This window comes from Arvicanthis niloticus, chromosome 4, assembly GCF_011762505.2.
Source record: "Arvicanthis niloticus isolate mArvNil1 chromosome 4, mArvNil1.pat.X, whole genome shotgun sequence".
Taxonomy (NCBI): domain Eukaryota; kingdom Metazoa; phylum Chordata; class Mammalia; order Rodentia; family Muridae; genus Arvicanthis; species Arvicanthis niloticus.
In genome coordinates this window covers 97,091,470-97,115,090 of record NC_047661.1, presented here as the reverse complement: position 1 = coordinate 97,115,090, position 23,621 = coordinate 97,091,470, and the positions used below count along the sequence as shown (strand labels likewise).

The 23,621-nt window shown below is 36.1% G+C and overlaps 1 protein-coding gene across 3 annotated transcripts in view; it reads right to left on the bottom strand.

The window, feature by feature from the left end:
* Nucleotides 1-23,621, bottom strand: part of Dpyd (dihydropyrimidine dehydrogenase) — an 831,933-nt gene that overhangs the window by 151,435 nt on the left and 656,877 nt on the right. For all 3 annotated transcript variants that reach the window (XM_034501414.2, XM_076933188.1, XM_076933187.1), the window contains one exon: nucleotides 10,548-10,690. In XM_034501414.2, coding sequence (XP_034357305.1) covers nucleotides 10,548-10,690 — 143 coding nt within the window. The remainder of the gene's footprint in view (nucleotides 1-10,547; nucleotides 10,691-23,621) is intronic.

Below are 23,621 nucleotides of genomic sequence, written 5' to 3'. Positions count from 1 at the left end.
ATGCCTATCGCTTAAAGCAGGCTGAGTTTAGGCTGAAATACAAAGATGTGAACAACACTTTAGCAGAAATTATAGACTGTTGCTTAAATTGGAGGAAGGGGATCTATGGCTCAGTGGGAAGCCATCCATGATGCTGGACTCACAATCCCAACTAATCACAAAGAACCAGGCTAGGGAGAGAGCTCAGGCAGTGAAGTGCTTGCTGTGGAAGCATGCAGAGATGACTGAGTTTGGTTCTCAAGTGCCCAGGTAAAATATCAGAGGAGGGCCTCTGTGACCCCAGTGATGGGGAGAAGACAGAATATCCCTGGAGCACAGGAGCATGATGGCCATGCTGGTGTTGGCTATCCATGAGCTATATGTTCAGTGAGAGTAGTGGAGACTAGATGAGGAGACACTACAAGCTCCTTAGGTCTACACATATACTACAAACACAAATAGACAGTTGATAGATGATAGATAGATAGATAGATAGATAGATAGATAGATAGATAGATATGATAGAATAAATTACAAAAATAAATTAATTTAAAATTAATGTATTAAGACACTCTCTACAAACTTCTTAATGGAAGGAATAATTTTACTGTATTGTTCATGGACAAATGATTGGTAACAGAAGCAAGCTCCATAACTGTAATATAGCCCACCAAAGAAATTGCAATGAGTTTGAGAATATAATTTAACCAAGATGTATTTATAAATTTTAGTACCTGGGACTTACTGATAATTTTCATCTAGTCTCTTAATAGCTCTGATTTGCATATTATAATGAAAGGTTGTCAAATAAGATGAAAAAACATGGATTTCAAAGACACAGAATTCACTGTAATAAATTAGAAGTCAGTTAGGTTGACTGACAAAGATATAAGTAGCTATCTAGAAACATAAACCCGGAATAGGTTTTGAACATTATTTCTAGGACAGAGTACAATAGCAAGTTCCTCTATAATAGTAATTTTCACTCCAAAGTTGTACTAGGGAACTAATCTGTTTGTATTCACTGTGTTTCTTAACTACATTCTTAGATTTTTATAGTCTGTATTCATTGAAATACTATCCACAGGTTTTTGTATATACTAGGTACATGGCATTTTGATATGTTTATTTGATTGTATATACTTAAGGTATATGACGCAATGACATGTAATTAGGTTGGCAATCCACTAACATGTTCGTCATTTCACACATGGCTATTGCTATTAATTAGTATTTTTTAAGCTGTCATGGAAAAACCCAAATTTGTTCTCATAGTACTGAGTCTTGTTATAACTGCAATCCTCATCTGCATTTTAGATAAATCTTCATCCCACCTAAATGTAACATTGTCTTTTAGAAACGATACCTCCCTTCCCAAACTGCATCTGTCAGTCGTTCTTCCATGCTTCTCCCCGCCAGAAACTCCCATGTATGTGAGCTCTTTTATTTGTTTAGTCTCCACATGTGAATATCAGGAAGCAGCTTGATTTGTTTATAGCTTAAGAAACTTAGTTTAATGACTTTAGTGTGATCTCTATTGTAAAATGTGGAGTCTGCTTTTAACTAAGTCTTCCAATTCATACATGCTCATATAATACTACACACACACACACACACACACACACACACACACACATACACACACACACATACATGGAGAGAGGGACAGAGACAGAGAGAATCACAGATAGAAAGAGAGACAGAGACACAGAGACAGAGAGACACAAAGAGACCAAGAGAGGGGAAGATAGGAGGGACAGGGAGAGAAAGGAGAGAGAAAAAAGGAAAAGAACACCTATAGTTTATTTATTTGTTTATTCATTGATGGTCACATTGTTCAGACAAAACACATACATCTATGTATGGTAATGCTTTAATTTCTTTGGGAGTATCTCAACATAGAGATTACAAGTCTAAGGAAGTGTTCTTTTTAAGGATTGTAGAAACAGTCACACAGTTTTCTACCAGGGAATTTCAGATCTACACTCTCAACATTGTACTAACATCTCCTTTTCTCTGCATTCTCACAGGCTTGCTGTCTTTGTTACCTTTGACCTTTAAATCACAGCTATTGCAATAGTTACAAAGGGGCATCTAACTGAGGTTTGAGTTTTCCTAAAAAATTCCTATACAGACACCTTTTCATGTACTTATTGAATGTTTATATATCTTCTTTAGGGAAATATCTATTCAGGATTTTGGCCATGTTAAATTAGGTTTCTCTCTTTAACACACTCACTCCGTTTCCCCTTCCCTCTCTTAATATTTGTTAAATATTCCTATAAAGTTGTATAAACAACTTATCTATTTTGGGTATTTACTTCTTAGAAGATGCATAGCTTGCAGATATTCTCCTCAGCATAAAGTCAGATTTTCCTTTCTATATGTGAATAGGTGTATATGGGTGTACGTGTTCATATGTCTGCTCATATGTGTATGCATGTGGGCACTGTATATTAACATAAAGGAGCTTTATCAAGTCATCTCTATCCCTTTTTCTTTTTCTGTCTTTCTTTCTTTTCTTCTTTCTTTCCTTCTTTCTTTCTCTCTTTTCTTTTTTTCTTTCTTTCTTTCTTTCTTTTTTTTTTTTTGAGAAAGCATCTTTGGCTGAAGTTGGAGCTTGCAGATTCAGCTAGACTTGTTGACCACCAAGCTTTGGGTAGCAAATTTGGGAGTAAAGACTCAAACTTGGGTCTTTATGCTTATATAGCAAGCATATTATTCACTGATCCAGATACACCATCACTTACAAATAATATTTTCATGTGTTGTTTATTTCTTTTGATATGAAGAAGCATATTATTCTGAATCACTTTCACTTGGTTACTTTTAGTTTTACTGCCTGGTCTTTCTGTATTATGTTATAAAAACAAGCCATGGCCAACAGTGTTCTGAAAAATTCCTTCTGTGTTCCCTTCTAGAAATTTTATAATTTAATATCTCATGCTTATTGAATTCACGGTGTGTGTGTGTGTGTGTGGTGTATTGTGTGTATGACTGGATGAACAATTTTACGGGACACATATTGAATAAGAAGGACAATATATTCTGTCACACTTACTGAAATGAAAGAAATTTTGCTTTTCACTTTTGAAATGAAAACAATTTTCTAAAATCCTGTCTTAATTTCCAAACACGAAAGTAGAATTTGCAATTACTCCTTGAGTATGAATTTTTTCCTTCAGTAGAGATCCAGTATGTATTTCACTCTGGAGTAGAAATGGTTAGTTTGATACACATAGATCCAGAGAAGGGGATGGAGTCAGGGAAGAAGAGCCAACAAGGAGAGACAATCAGGGAAATGGGCGGGCAATAAAGCAGAGGGGTGAAGGTCTCACAAAGATTAAAGCTGTGAGACAAAGAGAATTTTATGGAGAAAGGAAAAAGATAACTAAAATCAGACTCTGACTAGTGCTGAAGGCCACGCTGACATTAAACACTATGAATTTGGAGCAAATCCAATTTGCAGAGTTCCTTGAATTTCTCTAGTAATATTAAGCAGTTCAGAAGTATAGAAAATGAAAGGTTATATTAACCCAGGATTAGAGAATAGAATCAAGTGGAATTCAGTTGCAATGGAAGAGAGGCAGATATATTATCCAACCCAACCCCACTGAAACACCCTGTCCCATTTCAAGTTCAAGTTTGTTCAATTTGTGATCATCCAAAGAATATTTTAATACCGATTTTTTTCAAATTTTAGCTAAACTTTTACAAACATATTTTCTGACTAAATAATAGTCTCATTTCAGCTAATGGTAAGATTTGTACATAAATCTATAATTTTCTGCCAGTAAATCACTATGGGTAGAAACTTTATATTTCTTATTTTTATACTTTTAACAAAATTATTTGGGAACCAGTGCTTTTTACCACATTCCCTGCCACAGAGGAAAAGCAAGAGGATTTTTCCCCCCAATGGTGTGAACCATTGTATTCGTGATCAGAGGTTTGCTAAAGATAATAAAGAACTCCAGCACAGCTAACACACAATGTTTCTGGTCTACATCACGTAGTCAATACATGCATGGGTGACCAATGGCTGTGACATGAGGTGGTGTGAAAAGACACAGTGAGGCCCCTCCAGGAAACCCCAGCAACAGGGCCTGAATGTATAAGTCACTCTGTGTAGAAAGGAGTTGAAAGGGCACCATGGGAAGTAGACCAGAGGATATGCATGGCAGCCATGAGCTGATAAAATAACCCACAGGAACAAAGGTAAGATAGAAAGTGAGTGGACATTTAAACCTCTGAGGCCAAACCCCAGCCATGTTCAAAATATCTGATTTAGTTTTGAAAAATCTACTGCATAGTCTTCTTTCTTTCTGATGTTCTAAAGTGCCTTCTTTTAAAATTTAATTGCATATGTATGTATATATGTATGTATATATGTATATATATATATGTACATATATATGTGTGTGTATATGCACATGTGTGTTCATGAATGTGTGTGTGTACATGCATGCCATTATATTTGTGGAGGTCAAAAGACAACTTAGTATTGTCTTATAACTTAGATGGAAATTAGTATTCTCTTTCCATCAAGTGTGGTCCAGGGATCAAACTTAGGTTATGAAGTATGTCACCAAGAGCCTTTAACACAATGAGCCATCTTGCCTTCACTGTCCTCTTCCACCAAGGTCAGACCAGGTAGCTCCCAGCTACATATGTACTGAGAGCCTTGGCCCAGTTCACATATACTGCCTGGTTGCTGGCTCAGTGTCTGGGAGCTCCTAAGGATCAAGGTTAGTTGAGACTGCTTGTCTTCCTATGGTGTCACCCTCCCCTTCAGCTTCTTCAATCCTTCCCCTAATTCAACTATAGGGGATCCCAACTTCAGTCCAATGGTTGGGTGTAAGTATATGCATATGTCTCACTCAACTGCTGGTAGAGCCTCTCAGAAGACAACCATGCTAGGCTCTTGTCTGTAAGCACATCATAGCATCAGTAATAGTGTCAGGTCTTGATGACCTTCGTGAGATGGATTCCAAGTCTTGCCAGTCACTATGCCGCCTTTCCTTCAGTATCTTCTCCATGTTTGTCCCTGCAATTCTTTTAGACAGGAACAGTCATGGATCAGAAAATATGACTGTGAATTGGTAAACCCATCCCTTCATTTGAGGTTTTGTCTATCTACTGGAGGTAGACTCTTAAAGTTCTCCCTCTCCATTGTTGGTCATTCCAGATATGGTCACCCCCATTGAATCCTGAGAGACTGTTACCTCCTTGTTTTGATTTGCATTTCCCTGATGACTGAGGACTTTGAACATTTCTTTAAGTGCTCTTGGGCCATTTGAGATTCTTATGTTTTGAATTCCCTGTTTAGCTCTGTACTGCATTTTTAAATCAGGTTATTTGTTTTTGTAGGGATTAACTTCTTGAGTTCTTTATATATATTGGGCATTACCCCTCTATTATATGTGGAGTTAGTGAAGATTTTTTCCCAGTCTGTAGGTTGCCAATTTGTCCTATTGATGGTGACTTTTTTCTTACAGAAGCTTTCCAGTTTCATGAGGTCCTATTTATCAATTGTTGATCTTAGAGCCTGAGCCATTGGAGTTCTGTTTAGGAAATTTACCCCTCTGTCAATAAGTTCTAGACTCTTCCCCACTTTCTCTTCTTTTCAATTCGGTGTATCTGGTCTTACATTGAGATATTTGATCCACTTGGACTTGAACTTTGTGTAAGGCTTAATAATGGATCTGTTTTCATTTTTCTACATACAGACTGCCAGTTAGACCAGCACAATTTATTAAAGATGGATTCTATTTTCCATTGTACATTTTTGGCTTTGTCAAAGATCAAGTGTCAATAAGTTTGTTGGTTTATTAATTCTATTCCATTGATCAACCAACCTGTCTGTCTCTGTACCAATACCATGCAGTTTTTATTACTATATCTTGAAATCAGGGATTGTGATTTCCCTAGAGGTTCTTTAATTGTTGAGAATTCTTTTGGCCATCCTGGGATTTTTGTTCTTCCATGTGAATCTGAGAATTACTCTTTCCATGTCTGTGAAAAATTGTGTTGGGATTTTGAAAAGGATTGTGTTGAATCTACATATTGCTTTTGGTAATATGGTCATTTTTACTATGTTAATCCTACCAATCCATTAGCATGAGAGATCTGGATACCCCAACACACCTGAAAAACATGTTAACTGATAATTCCATCTCATGAAGATAATAGAAACCTTTGAGAAGAATATATATAACTCAGCTAAAGAAATACAGTAAAACACAGAAAAACAAGTAGAAGCCCTTAAAGAGAAAACAAATAAATCCCTTTAAGAAATATAGTAAAACATAATCAAACAGGTGAATGAATTGAACAAAGCACAGTCCAAGACACAAAAATGGAAGTAGAAACTATAAAGAAATTATAAATGGTGGCAACCCAGAAAAATGGAAAACCCAGGAAAGGGATTGGGAGCTACGGAAGAAGGATCACCAATAGAATACAAGATAGGAGAATCTTAGATGTAGATACCATAGAAGATGTTGGTACAATTGCCAAAGAAAATATATAGCATAAAAAGCTGCTAACCCAAATAATCCAGTAAATCCAGGACACAATATAAAGACCAAACCTAAGAATAATAGGAATAGAAGAAAGGGAAGACTCCCAGATCAAAGCACCAGAAAACATCTTCAATAAAATTATAAAAGGAAACTTCCCCAACATAAAGAAAGAGATAGCCATAAATGTACCAGGACCCTACAAAACAACAAATAGATTGTATCTGAAAAGAAAATCCTCCTGTCACATAATAATCAAAACACTAAATGCACAGAACAGAGAAAGAATATTAGAAGTGGAAAGAGAAAAAGGCCAAGTAACACTTAAAGGCAGATCTATCAGACAGACACAAGACTTCTCACCAGAGACTCTAAAATCCAGAAGATCCATGTCATGAAGACTATAATAGAAGAGAAATGTCAGCCCATGCTTTTATACCCTGCAAAACTCTCAATCATCACAGATGGAGAAACCAAAATATTTCTGTGGGAAGCGGCTCCACTCTCACCATTACAAAGTGGCAGTTGGCATAGGCATTGCTTGAGAGAAAAGACAACTCCATATATGGAGTTTTATGTGCTGAGAGATGTGGCTACCCGATCACCCGACCTCGCATCATTGAGAGTGGCCAATTAGCAGTGACTAGCAGCTGCTGATAGGATCAAGGCAATGCTTATAAGGGGCTGTGGGAGCTGGGGAGAGGGACAGACAAAACGGGAGAAGAGAAGAGAAAGAGAGAGCTGTACAGGGATAGCTGAATAAACAGCTTGAAGAAGAACACAGTTGCCTTTGCCTTATTCCGCGGGTCGGACGTGAGAAAGCGATATATTTCATGACAAAACTAAATTTAATCAATGTCTGTCTACCAATCCAGCCCTACAGAGGATTCTAGAAGAAAAATGTTAACAAAAGGAGGGTATCTACACCAAGGGAAAAACAAAAAATTAAACATCTCACAACAAACCCAAAAGGAAAGAAACACACACACACACACACACAAATACTACCTCCAACAACAAACATAACAGGAATTAACAATCAGATGACTTTAATATATCTCAACATCAACATATTCAATTTCACAATAAGAAGACATAAACGAAGTGGCTGGATAAGCAAGCAAGATCTTGCATTTTGGTGCATTCAAGAAACACACATCAGTGACAAAGACAGACACTATCTCAGACTAAAAGGCTGGAAAAAAGTTTTCCATGCAATTGGCCCAAGAAACAAGCTGGAGTAGCCATTTTAATACCTAATAAAATAAACTTTCAACCAAAAGTTATCAAAAGAGACAGGGAAGGACACTTCATCCTCATCAAAGGAAAAATCCACCAGGATGAAGTCTCAATTCTGAACATCTATGACCCAAATGCAAGCACATCTACATTCATAAGAGAAACTTTATTAAAGCTCAAACCACACATTGAACCTCACATAATACTGGGAGACTTCAACATCCCACTCTCAACAATGGACAGGTCATTGAAACAAAAACTAAACAGAGACACAGTGAAACTAATAGAAGTTATGAACCAAATGGATTTACCAAATATATACAAACCTAAAACAAAAGAGTATAATTTCTTAGCACCACATGGTACCATTCTCCATAATTGACCATGTAATTAGTCACAGAACAAGCCTCAACTAATGCTAGAAGATTGAAGTAATGTCATACATCCTATCAGATTACCATGGACTAAGACTAAACTTCAAAACCAACAAAAACAAAAGAAAGCCCATATACCCGTGGAAACTGCATAACTCTACTAAATGATAACTTGATCGGAGAATAAAGAAAGAAAGAAACCAAAGACTATAGAATTCAGTGAAAATGAAGGCACATCATATCCAAATTTACAGGACACAATGAAAGTAATGCTAAGTGCCCTCGTAAAGAAATCAGAGAGATCCTACACTAGTAACTTAACAGCAAACCTGAAAGCTCTAGAACAAAAACAAGCAAACACACCCAAGAGGAGTACACAGCAGGAAATAATCAAACTCAGGGAAGAAATCAACCAAAGAGAAACAAATAGAATTATAGAAAGAATCAACAAAAACAAAAGCTGGGTTGTTTTTTTTTTTTTTGAGAAAATCAACATGATAGATAAACTCTTAGGCAAACTAAAGGACACACAGAGAGTGTCCAAATTAAGAAAATTAAAAATTAAAAGGGAGACATAACAACAGAAACTGAGGAAATTCAAAAAGCCTATACTCAACAAAACTGGAAAATCTAGTCTAGATGAAATGAATGATTTTCTAGACAGATACCACATACTAAAGTTAAATTAAGAGCATGTATACAATCTAAACAGTCCCATAACCCTTAAAGAAATAGAAGCGGTCATTAAAACCTTCCCAACATTCTGTGTATCTTTCAGAGTCTGTTTACATTAGCTTCATGCTCAAGGGGTCTAGCTATATTTAGTGGAGGTTTCAGGGCAAAATAAGTCTGTTACATTTTATTAGAAGAATGGCACCTTAATTTGTATTCTGACTTACAAACCTTCCTTGGTCAACTTTGTATCATCTTTAAGATAATGTTCTATACACAGAATAAGAAACACTAGCTATTTGAACTCTACCTTTTTGCTACCGAACTTAAGTGATATTAAATTTTGCTTTCTCTTTTTATTAAATTATTTTATTTACATTCCAAATGTTGCCATCCTTTCTGATTGTCCCTGGGTAATAAAACCCATAATAATGTGGAATTACTTGAAGTTCAAAATGTAGTCTTTATTTGAGGCCTTTCATTGTTTGTTTGAGTTAGACCTCAAACCTGTATAACAGGCCCCACAGAGAACTGCTGATGCTATAATTTCCAAAGACTACTAGGATACAATATTTTAAAAACAGTCATTTAAATAAAATGGGAGCTGGGCATGGTAATACTAGCCTATCATTTATGGTCATGAGGATCGTGTGTTCAAGACCAGTCTCAGACCTAGACTCAGACTAAGAGAAAAAAAAGTGTCCTCTGGACCCCAGCTTCTGGAAAGTTATCCCTCCACAAGTCCTACCCTTTTCTGCATGACACACACCACTGGTTCTCAGTGCACCCATCAGGTCCCAGGCTTCTGCTTTGATGAGAGAGTGACTTAGGACTCTTATACTCTATGGAGATAAGCCTGGGGGCATCTTACCCTCTCTCCCATCTGTTCTACAACAAAACAGAAATCAACCTTGACTATGTAACAGATGCATAGATGCACTGGATGATGCTTCCCCTGCCTCTGGGAAGTTCTTTCTCCATGATGACGTCACCTGTGACTCTCTGACTCCCCAAATTCCTACCCTCTGCTTGCTCCCAAGGAAGCTGCTCACCCGGTTAGCAGACAGTAAATGACAGTTATTTTCCTAAGGTGGCTAAGGGCCTGATATTTTATATTATGCTTTACAATGATACCAATAAAAGTTTTAACAAGCCACTCTCCAAAAATAAAACCAGAGCAATATCAGTAAAATAAGAGGAAATGATAATGCAAGATTTATACTATGTATGTGAGCGCTGTTAGCAATCTGTGAAGGCATTGGAAGAACTTTCCTCAGATTTTTAGGATAAGAATTTCAATAACAAGTTATTTTTTTGTAATATGAATGTCAGAAAGCCAATGACTTCTCTGTGTGTCAGGAAGTTAGGAGATAAATGCAGTAATACCTTCAGGCACTCTCATCAGACTAGGGGTTAGTTAGCCTCATCTTCTGTTTCTTTCATTTCTTTGTGGAGATCCCATTTTACATACATTTTTTTCCACATTGCAATTGTTTCTCATCTGATAGTTTATAGTATAATCTGTTACCTGGTCCCATTTATTCTAGGACAGATAGATGAATACGGTAACAAGAGGTATTCACAAATTCTTTTTAGTAGGACAGGGAGTGAAGTCCAGGTTTTCTCAGACTCAAAAACAAATAGCAATGGGTACCACTGTTTTTGCTTATCCACTGCCTATTTCTTTGGAGGTTTACAAAACAATTTACCTTGTATTGGGAAATTACATTTTTATTTTAAAAAGGAAAGGCAGAAGCTCTACCTGGAGAACTGAAGCACCACTATGAAGAAACTGAAGTCCACTTTCAGCTGAGTCAATTCCACCTGTGGCCAAAATAGGAAACCCGGGCAAAGCACGGGCAATGGCGGTCACAGCTCTCAATGCAATAGGTCTGATGGCAGTTCCTGCAGAAGATAAGGAAGCCGTAAGGTTTAATGTCTGACTTGAGCATATGTTGCCTTATATTTAGCATTAAGCAACAGCAGTAGTTTTCTAGACGAATTTGCAATTGCTTTATCTATTTTCAAAGTGTTTTAGGTTCTCAGTGAATGTAGATTTAAGAACCTTGGTGCTGTTATCAAGTCTAGACAAGTCACAAAATAGGCACAAAAAGCCTAGAATTCTTATATAAAATATACACAAGTTATGATTTGATAAACAGTGAGGTGTAAGTGAGATTGTATTGAACATTCAAACATCTGTTCTAAATAGAGCCAGGGAAGAGAAAGCTTTGAAAAAGAAAGCAATCATATATAGTATGCAAATAGTTAGGCAACTCTGTTATTCCACACATACAAGGAAGCTGGTGTGAATGTAGAGGCTGGAAACCCAAGCACTGAAGAACATGCATGTTCTATGTTGCTCTGTATGCATATTTTACACAGTTTAAAGAAGCACAGTAAACCTGATATAATCTCACCTGCTAGAAAATTCAAATAAAATTAAAGAGAACTAACTTGAAACTTAACTTCTGCAATTAGAATACAAATCTCTTTCTCTCTCTCTCCTCCCTCTCTTTTTCTCTCCCACTCTACATACATACATACACAGACACACACACACACACACACACACACACATACACACACACACGTATATAGATACAGATAAAGATATATATGACAAGTGTTACCAGTATTTTAGTCCCTAACCTAGTGGACATAAATATTGCATAAAGGGAGACCATGCTGTAGTGATTTTAAATAGGAATACATTGCACTAAAGCTACTTCAGAATTTCAGCTACATTCCATAGTGAACTAATACTTTTATAACTGAGGAACATATTCTGTTTTCCTGGTGTTCAGTCACATTAATGATGCCTTCAAAGCATTTCCCCAGTTCAAGATATTTCTAATTATGAAGGAACTTGATTTTGTCTGAAGCCAAAGTCCACTAATCAATGCAGATATGCAGTTACTTCAGGATCCCATGATCACTTTCGCCATCAGCCTGAGTAATATGATCTTAGACTGTTTTATGGGGGCAATATTCCAGCAAGCACAAAAAATGTCCCTGGCAACCAATGGCTTTTCATCTGAACAGGCTACCTCCTATAGCGTGATGCCAAGAGCATTATGGAAAAGACAAATCCTTGGAGACAGTAAACATATCCGAGGTTGGAGGAACAGGAAGAAGAGAATAGAGGATGAGGAGGCAGAGCCAGGAGTATTTCAGAAGTGAAACTAATGAGAGGCAGCATAATGGCAGGTGCACCTTGTTATCTACTAATCCAAGTTAATAGAACATAAAGCACCGACGGTGAAGCCTGGAATAAGGAGTGGGCTTTGGTGGTAATGACACTAATGTGTCAACAATTATGCTACTTCAGTGAAAAATGCTGACAATACGTGTGCGAGATGGGTCTTTGGTACATGAGGAATTTTTGTTCCTTTCAGTTTTGCTATGAGCTTAAAATGGATTATTGTGATAAGTTCTCTTATAAGGAAGTGGTTTTTTTTTAACATGGGATGTTTTTATACATTTTATATTAAGGTAAATGTATGCATAATGGATGCTTCCTTATTATCTCTAAATGTGTGTATGGGAATGCCTTATTATTTCTAAAATAAATTTTTGTTACCTAAAAGCTTCTTACAGATTATTCTATCCTGATACTTGAAAATTTTACACAGGTATTTAGAACACAATTTATTAAGTTAGACAAATAAGAAACTAGACATCAGGATTTTTATTTCTATGCCAAAATATTTATTAATGCTTCTTTATTACCTGTATACTTTAACCATAAAAGGATAAGATACCAGGTAAAATATTGCATACAGTACTATATACTGTAGGTATAGTAAAATAAATCTAGCTATGAATATAACTAAAAGGACACCCACAGCATAAGTATTCAGATAGACAGAGCTAACTGCATAATATAACAGATTGTTCAATACATGCTTACTCAATGGGTTCTTGATATAGATGTTACTTTGAACTAATAAAGAAATATTGGTATTCTTTTTCTTTCCTTATTTAGTTTACTCAAGAGACTAAAGGAAATTTGAACTAAGCAGATAAATAATTTATTTCTCACATTGCTGTTAGAAGACTATCATTAACACTAAGGGGTAAAATTTCAAAGTGGTATACAGGGATTTGTCCGCATATTCCAATTGATATTAATGGACATCAAATGGCAAAGTCCCAGGATACAGCTTTGAAAATTTAACCAGTTACATTTAAAGGGCAACATTATTACACAAGTGTTAAAAACACCAGCAAATTCTCATTGGCATTTTGAGGAAGTTCAATTAGGTCAATACGACATTTTCTATTTCATGTTTTCCTTCCATTTCTAAAACTTTTCTAATGTGCATAATGAACATGAAAACCTTTCAAACTAATAAAGGCATTTTTTCTTCCCCCCCTTTTTTTTTGTAAATTAAGAGAAATTATGTTCTCTGTGGAAATGTGAACCAAAGGTGAAGACACAGATCTTCTTGTTATTGAGCAAGTAAGTCATGTTTTATTGATATTATTATAAACTCCATTTGATTAAAAATAACTGATTCAATAGAACATATAACCTACCTGTCCTCAGCATTTTTATGGAAAGTAGGTTTTATAAATGATTTCCATCCATTAAGAAAGTTCTTAAGAAGAATACTAAGGTGTAGAAAATGATTATGCCAAACTGTAAGCAAAGATTTTCCTTTTAGTTTCCAGATGAGAAAAGTGGAGAGATGATAGAGTCAAGTCAAAAATTAAAATTCAATGTGAACAATATACACACATCCATATAAAACAGAACTGTCCATACTACAGTGCTAATTATATTAGACAGAAACTTCTAGAATCCCAACTGCTGAGATAGTGCGTTTTAAAACATTGCCACTGTTTATTATGGCTTTAAGAACAAAAAATAGGGAACAAGAAGTTAGATCAACAGCTGGAGAGATGTGAAGACAAACTCATCCTTGAGAAAAACACCTAGATTTAAGTAAAAAAAAAAAAAATCTGTTCGACTGAAATCAACTACTTGGCATCATACTATATAAAGTAAGCGCTTATCGATGTGGAATGGTTAGAGGAACCTGACAGAAAGTCCAGTTACATCAAGCCATTTTTGTTTCAACTGTGTGGAATTGTCCAATAAAGGTCAAAGTATCCTAGGTCTCAGAATCTTGCAGCAACCCAAAAGCTCAAGGAAAGGAAGAAAGGAGAGAAGGAAGGAAGGACGGAGGGACCAGAAGAGGGAGGGAAGGAAGGAGGAAGCGAAGGACAGATAGAGGGAAATAAGGAAAAAAAAAAGGTAAAAAGGAAGAACTGAAACAAAGCTTTGCTTTGCAGGATTTGACCACGTATTCTGGTTTGCATGAAAGGGGGCTCCTGGAGTCACACAGATGGTGAGACTGAATTGTAATTCTGAAATAATAAATAAGGCTTCCTTGTAGTCATAAGTTCAAATGACAGTCAGTGTGTTGAAATCTTTGAATTGATTACAGATCATTTTCAGATTGAGCATATTTTAGAAAAACATTTTCATGCTTGAAAGACTTTGAATTATGTTAATAAAGGTGATTTATCTTGAAAAATATCGATTTTTTCAGATCCTGCTTAAATAAATACAGTAATTCTCTTTGCTATAGTACTGTGCTATAGTACATGCACAAAAACCACATTATGACTTAAGATTTTTACTTAGTGTTCTTTTATTCAGCAATCTATCCAAAAATATTTTTAAGCATATATGTTTTCTTTCTATTTAAATCCTAGTTTTACACTCATGATACTCAAAATAGCAGCCTTTCTTATCTCAGTAGATTTTTTCAAAGTACATAAGTTCAGTCATACATTATGTGCCATTAGAAAACAAAATCATGACTTTTGTATATCATATGTTTTATTAGTGTGAATTTTACAAAGAAATTAAATTGAAGATTAATTACAGTCTATAACAACATCAAATGATGGAGCTAACCATTGTTCATTTAACCATTATGCTACTTACAATCTGTGAAAGGTTGTGAAGATTCCTTTACATTGCTGAACTTCAACATTGGCATAAACAAAACATTGAAAATTGGAATCCTGTCGCAGAATTGTTCTGTGGGTGAATTTAGTATATTTCAAGATATATACTCAATGGTGAAGCTTGAGAGTATAACTTGCATGTCCCTGGAGGACCACTGATTCTGGAGAGAGCATTTTCTGAGTTCTCATTCATGCTGCCTTCTATGTTGTTCTGCATTTAGTGATGCAATGAAACAGATTTTTATAAAGAAGACAAAGCATGATGCCTACCTCAATAGACTTTTATACTCTCTGGTCTTCCGAGAGGACCAGGCATGTCTTCTCCCTTTTCTTCTTTCTAACAACTCTTATTGCCAGTGTCATGATGATGATCAGATCGCTTTGACTTCAAAAGTAAAAACCTAGAGTCCAGGATCAGCACATTAAGAATTCTTTTTATAATAAAAAGACTCAGGCACTAAACCAATATAAAAGGATTTTTAATGATGTTAGAAGTAAAGTTTTGCTGGTGAAATGGGAGGAGAGATTTACTACGCATGACTGAATCATTGAAGGGAAAAAGGGATTTTTAATGGGCAAGATAGTGTGGAATGTATGCTAATTTTGAATAACTGGAATTTTGAATAATTGAGTTTAATTCTGTTTGTTTTCCCCCCTAATCATTTGACTCCTTGGACAGCTAAGATTACACAATTAATTGATAGAACTAAGTCCACATAAACTCCTTGATAATAGCTCAAGCTGGCAATAAAACAGAAGCTGGGTTGTCACAGTTGCTTATGTTCACTGCACATACAAAAGGGATATGCAGCTTTAATTTGCTTATTTTAATTAAAATGTAATGAATTAAGTGGGTAAAAAATTTATGAAAATTTGGATTTCAACTGTCTAATTGTTAATAGTTTTAACAATCACCAGAAGGAAGAATAAATATGAGAAAATAAGAAATTTCAAAGGTTTAAGTGTTGAAAGATTGATTTTTTTATAAAATACACTTAAATCAAGTGGCAGTAAACTTCTGCTTCATGGAAACAAGTTTAAAACGTTAATGAAACTAATATGCTGGTAAATATGTGCATCACAACTATTTAAAAACACATCTTTACACATGGATTAAGATCTCTGAGAAAACGAGCATGTCACCCAGAAACCAGAGCACTAAAAGGATTGACGTTATAATGCAGAAATGTGAAATCAAAGGAGAGAAATGGGAAGAAGAGAAACCCCACAGCATTCAAAATTGTTTGTGTTATTTTAGTTCCTTAGTTCCCAAAGCAAAGCTTTTCTTATTAAATGTCTTGATTTTTGTTGCTGTTAAAATATATTTTTGAAGCTTTAATACCTTTTTAGCTGTTTATCTGCCTCTTAGATTATTCACTATGCCCATAGTCAATTAATATTCAACATCTCTACCTTAAATGTTCCAGGCATTTTATTTGAAGCAATATAATTAATAGTGATCATTGAGCCCCTTTTCTTTCCATGAGTATCAGCTGCCATTGGCAGAAGAGGATAGTGCATTCATTCTAGTAAATTCCAGAGGCCAGCTTCTGTACACTTGATCCTTACAACTGTCTGAAGATTGATGCTGTCATTAAAATGGAAGCAAATGCTCCATATCATGATGGCAGCTTAAAAGGGATGAACTTGAACTGAAAATTAAGTCTTTGTGGTATGAAAGTACCCATGTCCCCATGTTTATTGAGAATTGCAGTTTTTTTTCCTAGTTGCCTTCTTTATTCTTTGTTTTCTTTTATTTTTATAGGTTATTTTAATTATTTACATTTCAAATGTTGTGCCCCTTTCCAGTGTCCCCTTCACAAATCCTTTGCCTCCTACTCCCTACCACGATGAGGGTGCTCTCCCACCCACCTACTCCTGTCTCACTCATATGCTGGGTCATTGAGCTTACACAGGACCAAGGGCCTTTCTTCCCATTGGTGCCAGATAAGGCCATCCTCTGCTACATATGCAGCTGGAGCCGTGGGTCTCTCCATGTGTACTCTTTGGTTGGTGGTTTAGTCCTTGGGAGCTCGAGGTAGGGGGTCTGGTTGGTTGATATTGTTCTTCCTATAGGGTTGCCAACCCCTTCAGCTTCTTCAGTCCTTTCCCTAACTCCTCCGTTGGGTTCCTGTGCTTAGTCTCATAGTTGGCTGCAAGCATTTGAATCTGTATTGGTCAGGCTCTGGCAAAGCCTCTCAGGAAAGTTATACCCCAAGGCTCCTGTTAGCACGCACTTTTTGGCATTAGCAATAGTATCTGAGTTTGTGTCTGCAGATAGGATGGATTCCTAGGTGTGGCAGTCTCTGGATGGCCTTTTCCTTCAGTTTCTGCTCCAGTCTTTGTTCCTGCATTTCCTTTAGACAGGAGCAATTCTGGGTTAGTAGCTATGAGGCAGGGCATATTTAGGTAATCTATAGAAATACCAAGATAAGGACTGTGGAATGCTGAGGGTGGTAATGAATTCAAACCCAGCAATCATTAGTCTGAGCATGATTGTTTAATAGAATCATGACTTTGAACAAGCTACTTAGCCTGCTTAAATATAAGCCTTTCCTATCTGGATGGAGGGACAATAATAACAATAATATTATAGCAATTTAAGACGGTTCATGGAAAGCACAGTGTTTGGTATGGTATATGGAAATTAATATTATTGTCAGTGTGAAAGAAAATTCAACTTAAAGAAAATATTCAACTATAAAAATTTGAAAATAATCACTTAATATTATGGGGAACATTTGGGGATTCCGTGCCAGTTCAAAACACACAAAATTATGAATATTCATAGCTTGATTTTTCCATTTAAATGTGATGTTTATAAGTATTTATTTGTATTTCAAAGTAATTTATAATATCTAAATATATATGTCTTTTCATCTACAAATTCCATTTTAAGGAGTCTATCACATTAGTATATAGATACAAGGTTAAATATACAAATGTGTTCCCAAAAGTTTCAAGTTTCTCCTCCTCCTCCTCCTCCTCCTCTTCATCCTCCTTTTCCTCCTTCTCCTCTTCTTCCTCCTTTTCGGCGTCTCTGTCTCTCTCTCTCTCTCTCTCTCTCTCTCTCTCTCTCTCTCTCTCTCTCTGTGTGTTTTGTTTTTAGCAAAATAGGAAAATCAATTAAATGTTCATGGGGTGCTGTGCTGCTTAATAGATTATATTTCATCTATTCTAGAAAACCTTTCATACTAACATGCCACAATCTCAAATATGTAATGGTAAGAATTAAGCACTAGCAGCAGAAGAAAACAGATATTCTTATTCTATTATTAATCAAGCTTCTGTATGTGGTGTGTGTGTGTGTGTGTGTGTGTGTGCATTGAATGTTCTGTTTTTCATATAATCCCAGAGGAGTTGCAACCCACAGGTTGAGAATCACTGGTATATGTGAATGCTTTTCAAAGAATTAAAAAAAATTTTTTTAAATAAAAAAAGAAAGACTTATTGTGTGTTTTGTTGTTGATTTTTAAACTGTTATCAATGCCAATGGATGAACATGTACTATTGGCTCGACTCTCTTCTTATCTTTTACCAGCTGTGAATTCAGAAATGAAATGAATGATGTTTGGGCTTGCCTATCTTTTAAATATCTATGGAGATAGAACTAGTAAGATGGAACAGAAGAATTTTTGTAGTAAGGAAAACATTAGATATCTCCCAAATTGAACCTCTGAGGATGCTGTGAACTTACAGTGGTTTTACTAGCAATTTTACAGGCTCTGTAGAGTCTCAACAGACACCAGTAATGAGGTCAACTTAGAGAGCAAATAACTGTTATTCACATGGACTTTTTTTTATAGCAGGTAAACAGAATACAAAGACTCTATTTCAATTACTAATAGTTGCCAGTTATTTTTATTTGAGCTTTGCATATATTGCCCTGATAACATCACTGCAGGATGGGTATTTTTACCTCTATTTTTTTCAGATATACAAAATGACACTAAATGTGGATGGATAAATATCACATGCACGAGATCACTCTGTCAGAAAGTATGAATACAATATTTGAAAGCATGTGCGCCCAACTCTTCCTCTACCTTGTTATTAGTACCATGTTATATTTCTTCTTCATTTTAAGTGACCAAATGTAAATTAAGTTACAGAAGGATGAGTTAATTTTTATAGCTAATAAAGATGTATTGCCCAGGTATGATAAACCAAGAATATTAACAGTGAATTAATTGTTGAAAAGGAATTAAATTAGAGCTAGTGCAGTTCATAATTGCTACGAGAGTGACCATATGGCCCGGTTTTCCCAGGAGAGTACCTGTTTATTATACCTGTGCTGACTCATAATTGTCTGATGTGATTATGAATGGCGTTCTCTTTCACCTGAGAAGTACTTCAGCTGGGATGCTACATTAAAACTAGGAGCCAGAAATACAGGAAAAATTACATCTAAGAACAATAGGAAAAAAAGAAATTATAAAGGACAAGTGAAATCTGACTTAAAACGAAAGGCATCACTGGCGAGTACCTTGGAAACTCCTTACAGTGTGGAATCCTTAGGGTAAGACGTTCCAGGTCTACTGCAACTGTAACCACAAAAGAAAGCATAGCCGCTCCTAGGCACCTTCTATGTGTTCTATTTTCCACCTGTAGGTGGCCACCACAAGCTACACTTATTAAACAACTCATTAGTAGCATTTTTTTCAATACTGTCATCTTCAGATAATTAGCAATTTATTTAAATAACCAATTTCTGTAGAAATAATTGCCACGGAATGCCCCGAACCTACTTTTTATAAACTATAATAAAAGTGTTAAGATAATCCCTGACATTTGCAAATGCCATTAGCTCACCTTTCCTTTTGATAGTGCTATGGCATTATGTTTAAACAATTACCTGATAACAGAGCAGTTTAATGAAACAGTACAGTAAGCACGTTCTTCAATATGGCCAGAGAGGACATGCAGATTTAAAGAGAAATCCAGTGCGTAGACATGTTTACACAGAGGGAAGTCATAGCCTTAGGAATGTGGATTACTGAAATAAGTACACTTTTGCTATTTCTTAGTGGCTTTATTTCACATTCTACATGGGACAAGCCTATAGACCACATCCTTTGTTCACAAACACAAATGAAAATTTTGTGTACTAATTCAGGTTAGTGTCTTTCTATTGTATAAGATACACTGCAGCTACAAAATGAGCCATACTTGCGCTATTTGTTTTGCATGCTCCTTACAGTAAAATGTCTGTTTTTTTTTTAAATCCAACTTAAGCATTTAGGAGCATTTTTCCTTTGAAAATGCCACATTTCAAGGCAGAGTTAAGCTGTCAAGGAAAACTGTAAGTGGTTTGTGCATTTCAGATGGAATTGTCTTTAACATGCACAGAGTTCTCGTGTATCACCAGGTAGCTCTTCAGGAGTGTATTCTGTTAGCAACCACTAATGAGAGAACAAAGTTTCTAGGCTGCAGGGAGTAAAACTTGGTGAGACTTTTACAATATTTAAACTGTGGATTTTTATATAATAAAAAATTTCAAATATTATGGTGATATAAAGTTTAGAGCTAAACAGAAATTGAGATGGTTTAGGATCCAGTGGTGAGAAAGCTGTTCATGCTATTTATCTGCTCATAGCATCATTGGCAGGCAGAAAGGTATTATTCCCATTTTAGGAATGTGGACACTAAGGCTCATGCAGGTTAACAGCTGTGCCTGTAAGGGAGGCAGCATTGTGTGGCCAAGTAATGTGTCATGATAATAAACACAATCAGTTGTCAATGTCATGGTCAATCCCATTGATAACATTAAATTCAGAGGGCTTCCTTTATTTCTTAGCATTCTGTTCTCAGCAGCCATAAGCTACCCTCCCTTACACAGCCTGCTGGTGACATTGTTGACCTGAAAATGCTTTATGCGTAACTATTACATTTAAACAGCTAGACTATTACAAACAAACAAACAAACAAACAAACAAACAAACAAAAACCAGATACTGTAGACCAGGAGAGGGTTGCAGGACTTAGTATAGAAGGCATTTCTCCTATGAGCAAATATTGTCACACTTCATGGAAAGTCATCCTTAAACATGTATTCAGAAATGGTTGTCTGCAAAGGAGAAAGGAAGACTATAATGAGAGTGAATGCTAGTGATCGGAATTCTACATTATCCACGGGAGAACGCAGGATAAGTGGGAGCGAGCATCTTGCTGAAAAGAGATGAGGGAGTAGCAAGAAGAACTCCACATCTATTAGGCCTGCAACATCTCTTTCTGTGGAAGGCTGTGACTTCTTTTCTCTCAGCATTTTCTAATGTTTTCCCCAAGGGTGGCTTCATGGCCAGGGTGTCCACGGGAGCACTTGCTGCAGTGTAAACGTTTCCTATCATTCCTAGTAATGGATTCTCTTTTTACTTTTCAGTGAATTACATGTCCAAATCTCTGTGCACTGTGATAACATTACATTCCTCGCAGTCTGCCAAAGCCTGGCTGTACAGCTGTGGACCGTGGTTTGTTCTCTTCTGTGGACTTAGAAAGCTCTAAAAGAGGTACCTAGCTCCTTGGTTCACCCTCTGAGATTCACTAATCTCTATAAACTAGATGACTTTCGTAAGAATGGAAACTTCTGAGTAATTTTTTACTGGATTTATTGAAAACAAACCTTTCCCCTTAACTTCAATTGGATAAAACTATGGAAATAACAAGGAACTGGTTAGTAAAAGACAGCAGATGATGTGTTCTCAACCCTACATGCAAGGATGGGGGAGAAAATATGAAACACAAACCCCACATGAACTATGTTCGTTGTGTGAAGGACAGCACAGACTGAGAGAAAGGCAGCTGGACTGAATTAGTACAGGAAGGCTTTTGGGAGATAGATGTAGAGCCTAGTTGGGCTCTGTAAAGATAGACAACTAGGGTTGGTAACTGGGATAAATGTGACTCTAGCTGGAACTGAGACCAAGGCAGGAACACTTGCAGACTTGGTAAAGGGTATGTCAGGTTCAGGAAACACTTAACAGCAAAGGCCAGCAGTCTCAGGATGGGAAAACAACAGGCTCTGGTGCACTGAGAGAATGCTCAGTGGGCAAGAGACCAAATTTCTTTCTCCTTCAACTACAGTGAAGTGAGTGAGTTCATGTGTGTGTGTGTTTATCTGTGCCCTTGAGCATGCATGAATTTGTGTGTGCATGCATGTGAAGGTCAGAGGTCATCAGATGTCTCCCTCAGCTCTTCTCCAACTTATTTTTGGGACAGAAACACACCAATTTTGCTAGACTAACTGGACAGCCAGCTTCAGGGGCAGATCCTCTTGTCCCTGCCTCCCCAGTACTGGTTCTAAGCCTATGTCACTATGCCTCCTGTTCATGGTTACCAGAGATCTACCTTGGGGTTTCATGTTTATAAAGAAAACTCTTTACCAACTAGACCCTCTCCTCACTCTCATGACATGTACTTTTTCAATTCTTCTTTAAAATCCTACCTGGCCTTAGGATAATCAGGTTTCAATTGGGCTATCCAAAAGAGAAATGAAGAAACTAAGTTAAAATATTGCTGTTTTAAGAGAAAGAAATAGATGCTAATTAATTAATATAACTTATTAATAAAGATATTTCTAAGAAAAAAGCAAAGGCAACATATACTAATGATGCATATACCTGTGTATATGTAGCCTTTGTTAAGATTCTAAATATCTTTCTGGTCTGACAAGACCCATTAGAATTTTCCTTTAGACTCGGAGTTAAAATAAGAATAGTATGTTCTGCTTTCTCAGAACATGTAATGGCAAAGAGGAAAGTACCCACTCATCCAACCCTTCACCAGCTATCATTGGTCCCAGAATATGTCATTGTCCTAGATTAATTTAGTCTTAATCAAGTATCATAAATACTGGAGAAATCTGCAGCATGTATAAATTAGAGAACATGGTCAAGGCTTTAGGAAAGGGGAGAAGAATTTAACAGTGAGTACTTTAGAAGTTCCTAGAATATGACATAAAAAACTGTCATCCTGTTTAATGCCACACTAATACCTGCCATGAGGCTGGCACCCTTACCTCTGGATCAGAGGACACCTACACAGCACAAATCCCATGGAAGTTATATGTGTCTGTGAGTCCTAAGATGCTTCATGTTTCTGGGTTGACAGTAGGCTGAAAACCCTCCTCAGGGCAGTGGGTGGCCAGGAATCAGTAGTTACATGAATAATCACTGAATGAACAAACTCTTCAAATGCACCTAATTTAGAACCAGGTGGAATGGAGTTGGGTAATCCATGGAAGTTGATGGCACTATGACAAGGAAAATTAAGTTTTTCAAAAGGAACACCATCAATACAAACCCTAAACAAATGAAAAGGATAACACAGAATGACTAAGAACTATCTTATGCAATAAATCCACCAAGTGACAAAAGAGGAGCAAACTATCACTAATTAAAGTTGACACAACAAAATGTAGAAAATTGTATTGGAAAAAAGAGATCCACAACTGGTACGGAAATTGACTTCATAACTGGAAAACAAAACATTGTCACAGAACAAACTAAAGACTCAGATGATTTCATTAGTAATTTTAACTACACTCAAGGAAGAAATAATAATAATCTTACATAAATTCTTGCAAAAGGAGGCTAAGTTTAAAGGATTTTATGTATCTATTATATTTCCATAATAAAAATCTAACAGATATATTAAAAAATAAAATTTAGCCCAATGACTTATGAGTAACCTAAAAATATTTAATAAAACAAGAAAATTACATTTAGGAATATTTAAAAACATAAAACATCATGGTTACAAGCTTATCCCAGGACCCAGGAATGTAAGGTTAATTTAATATTAGACTCTTGATTTATCTAATTTTCCATATAACAGAAGAAAAATATGTCTAAAA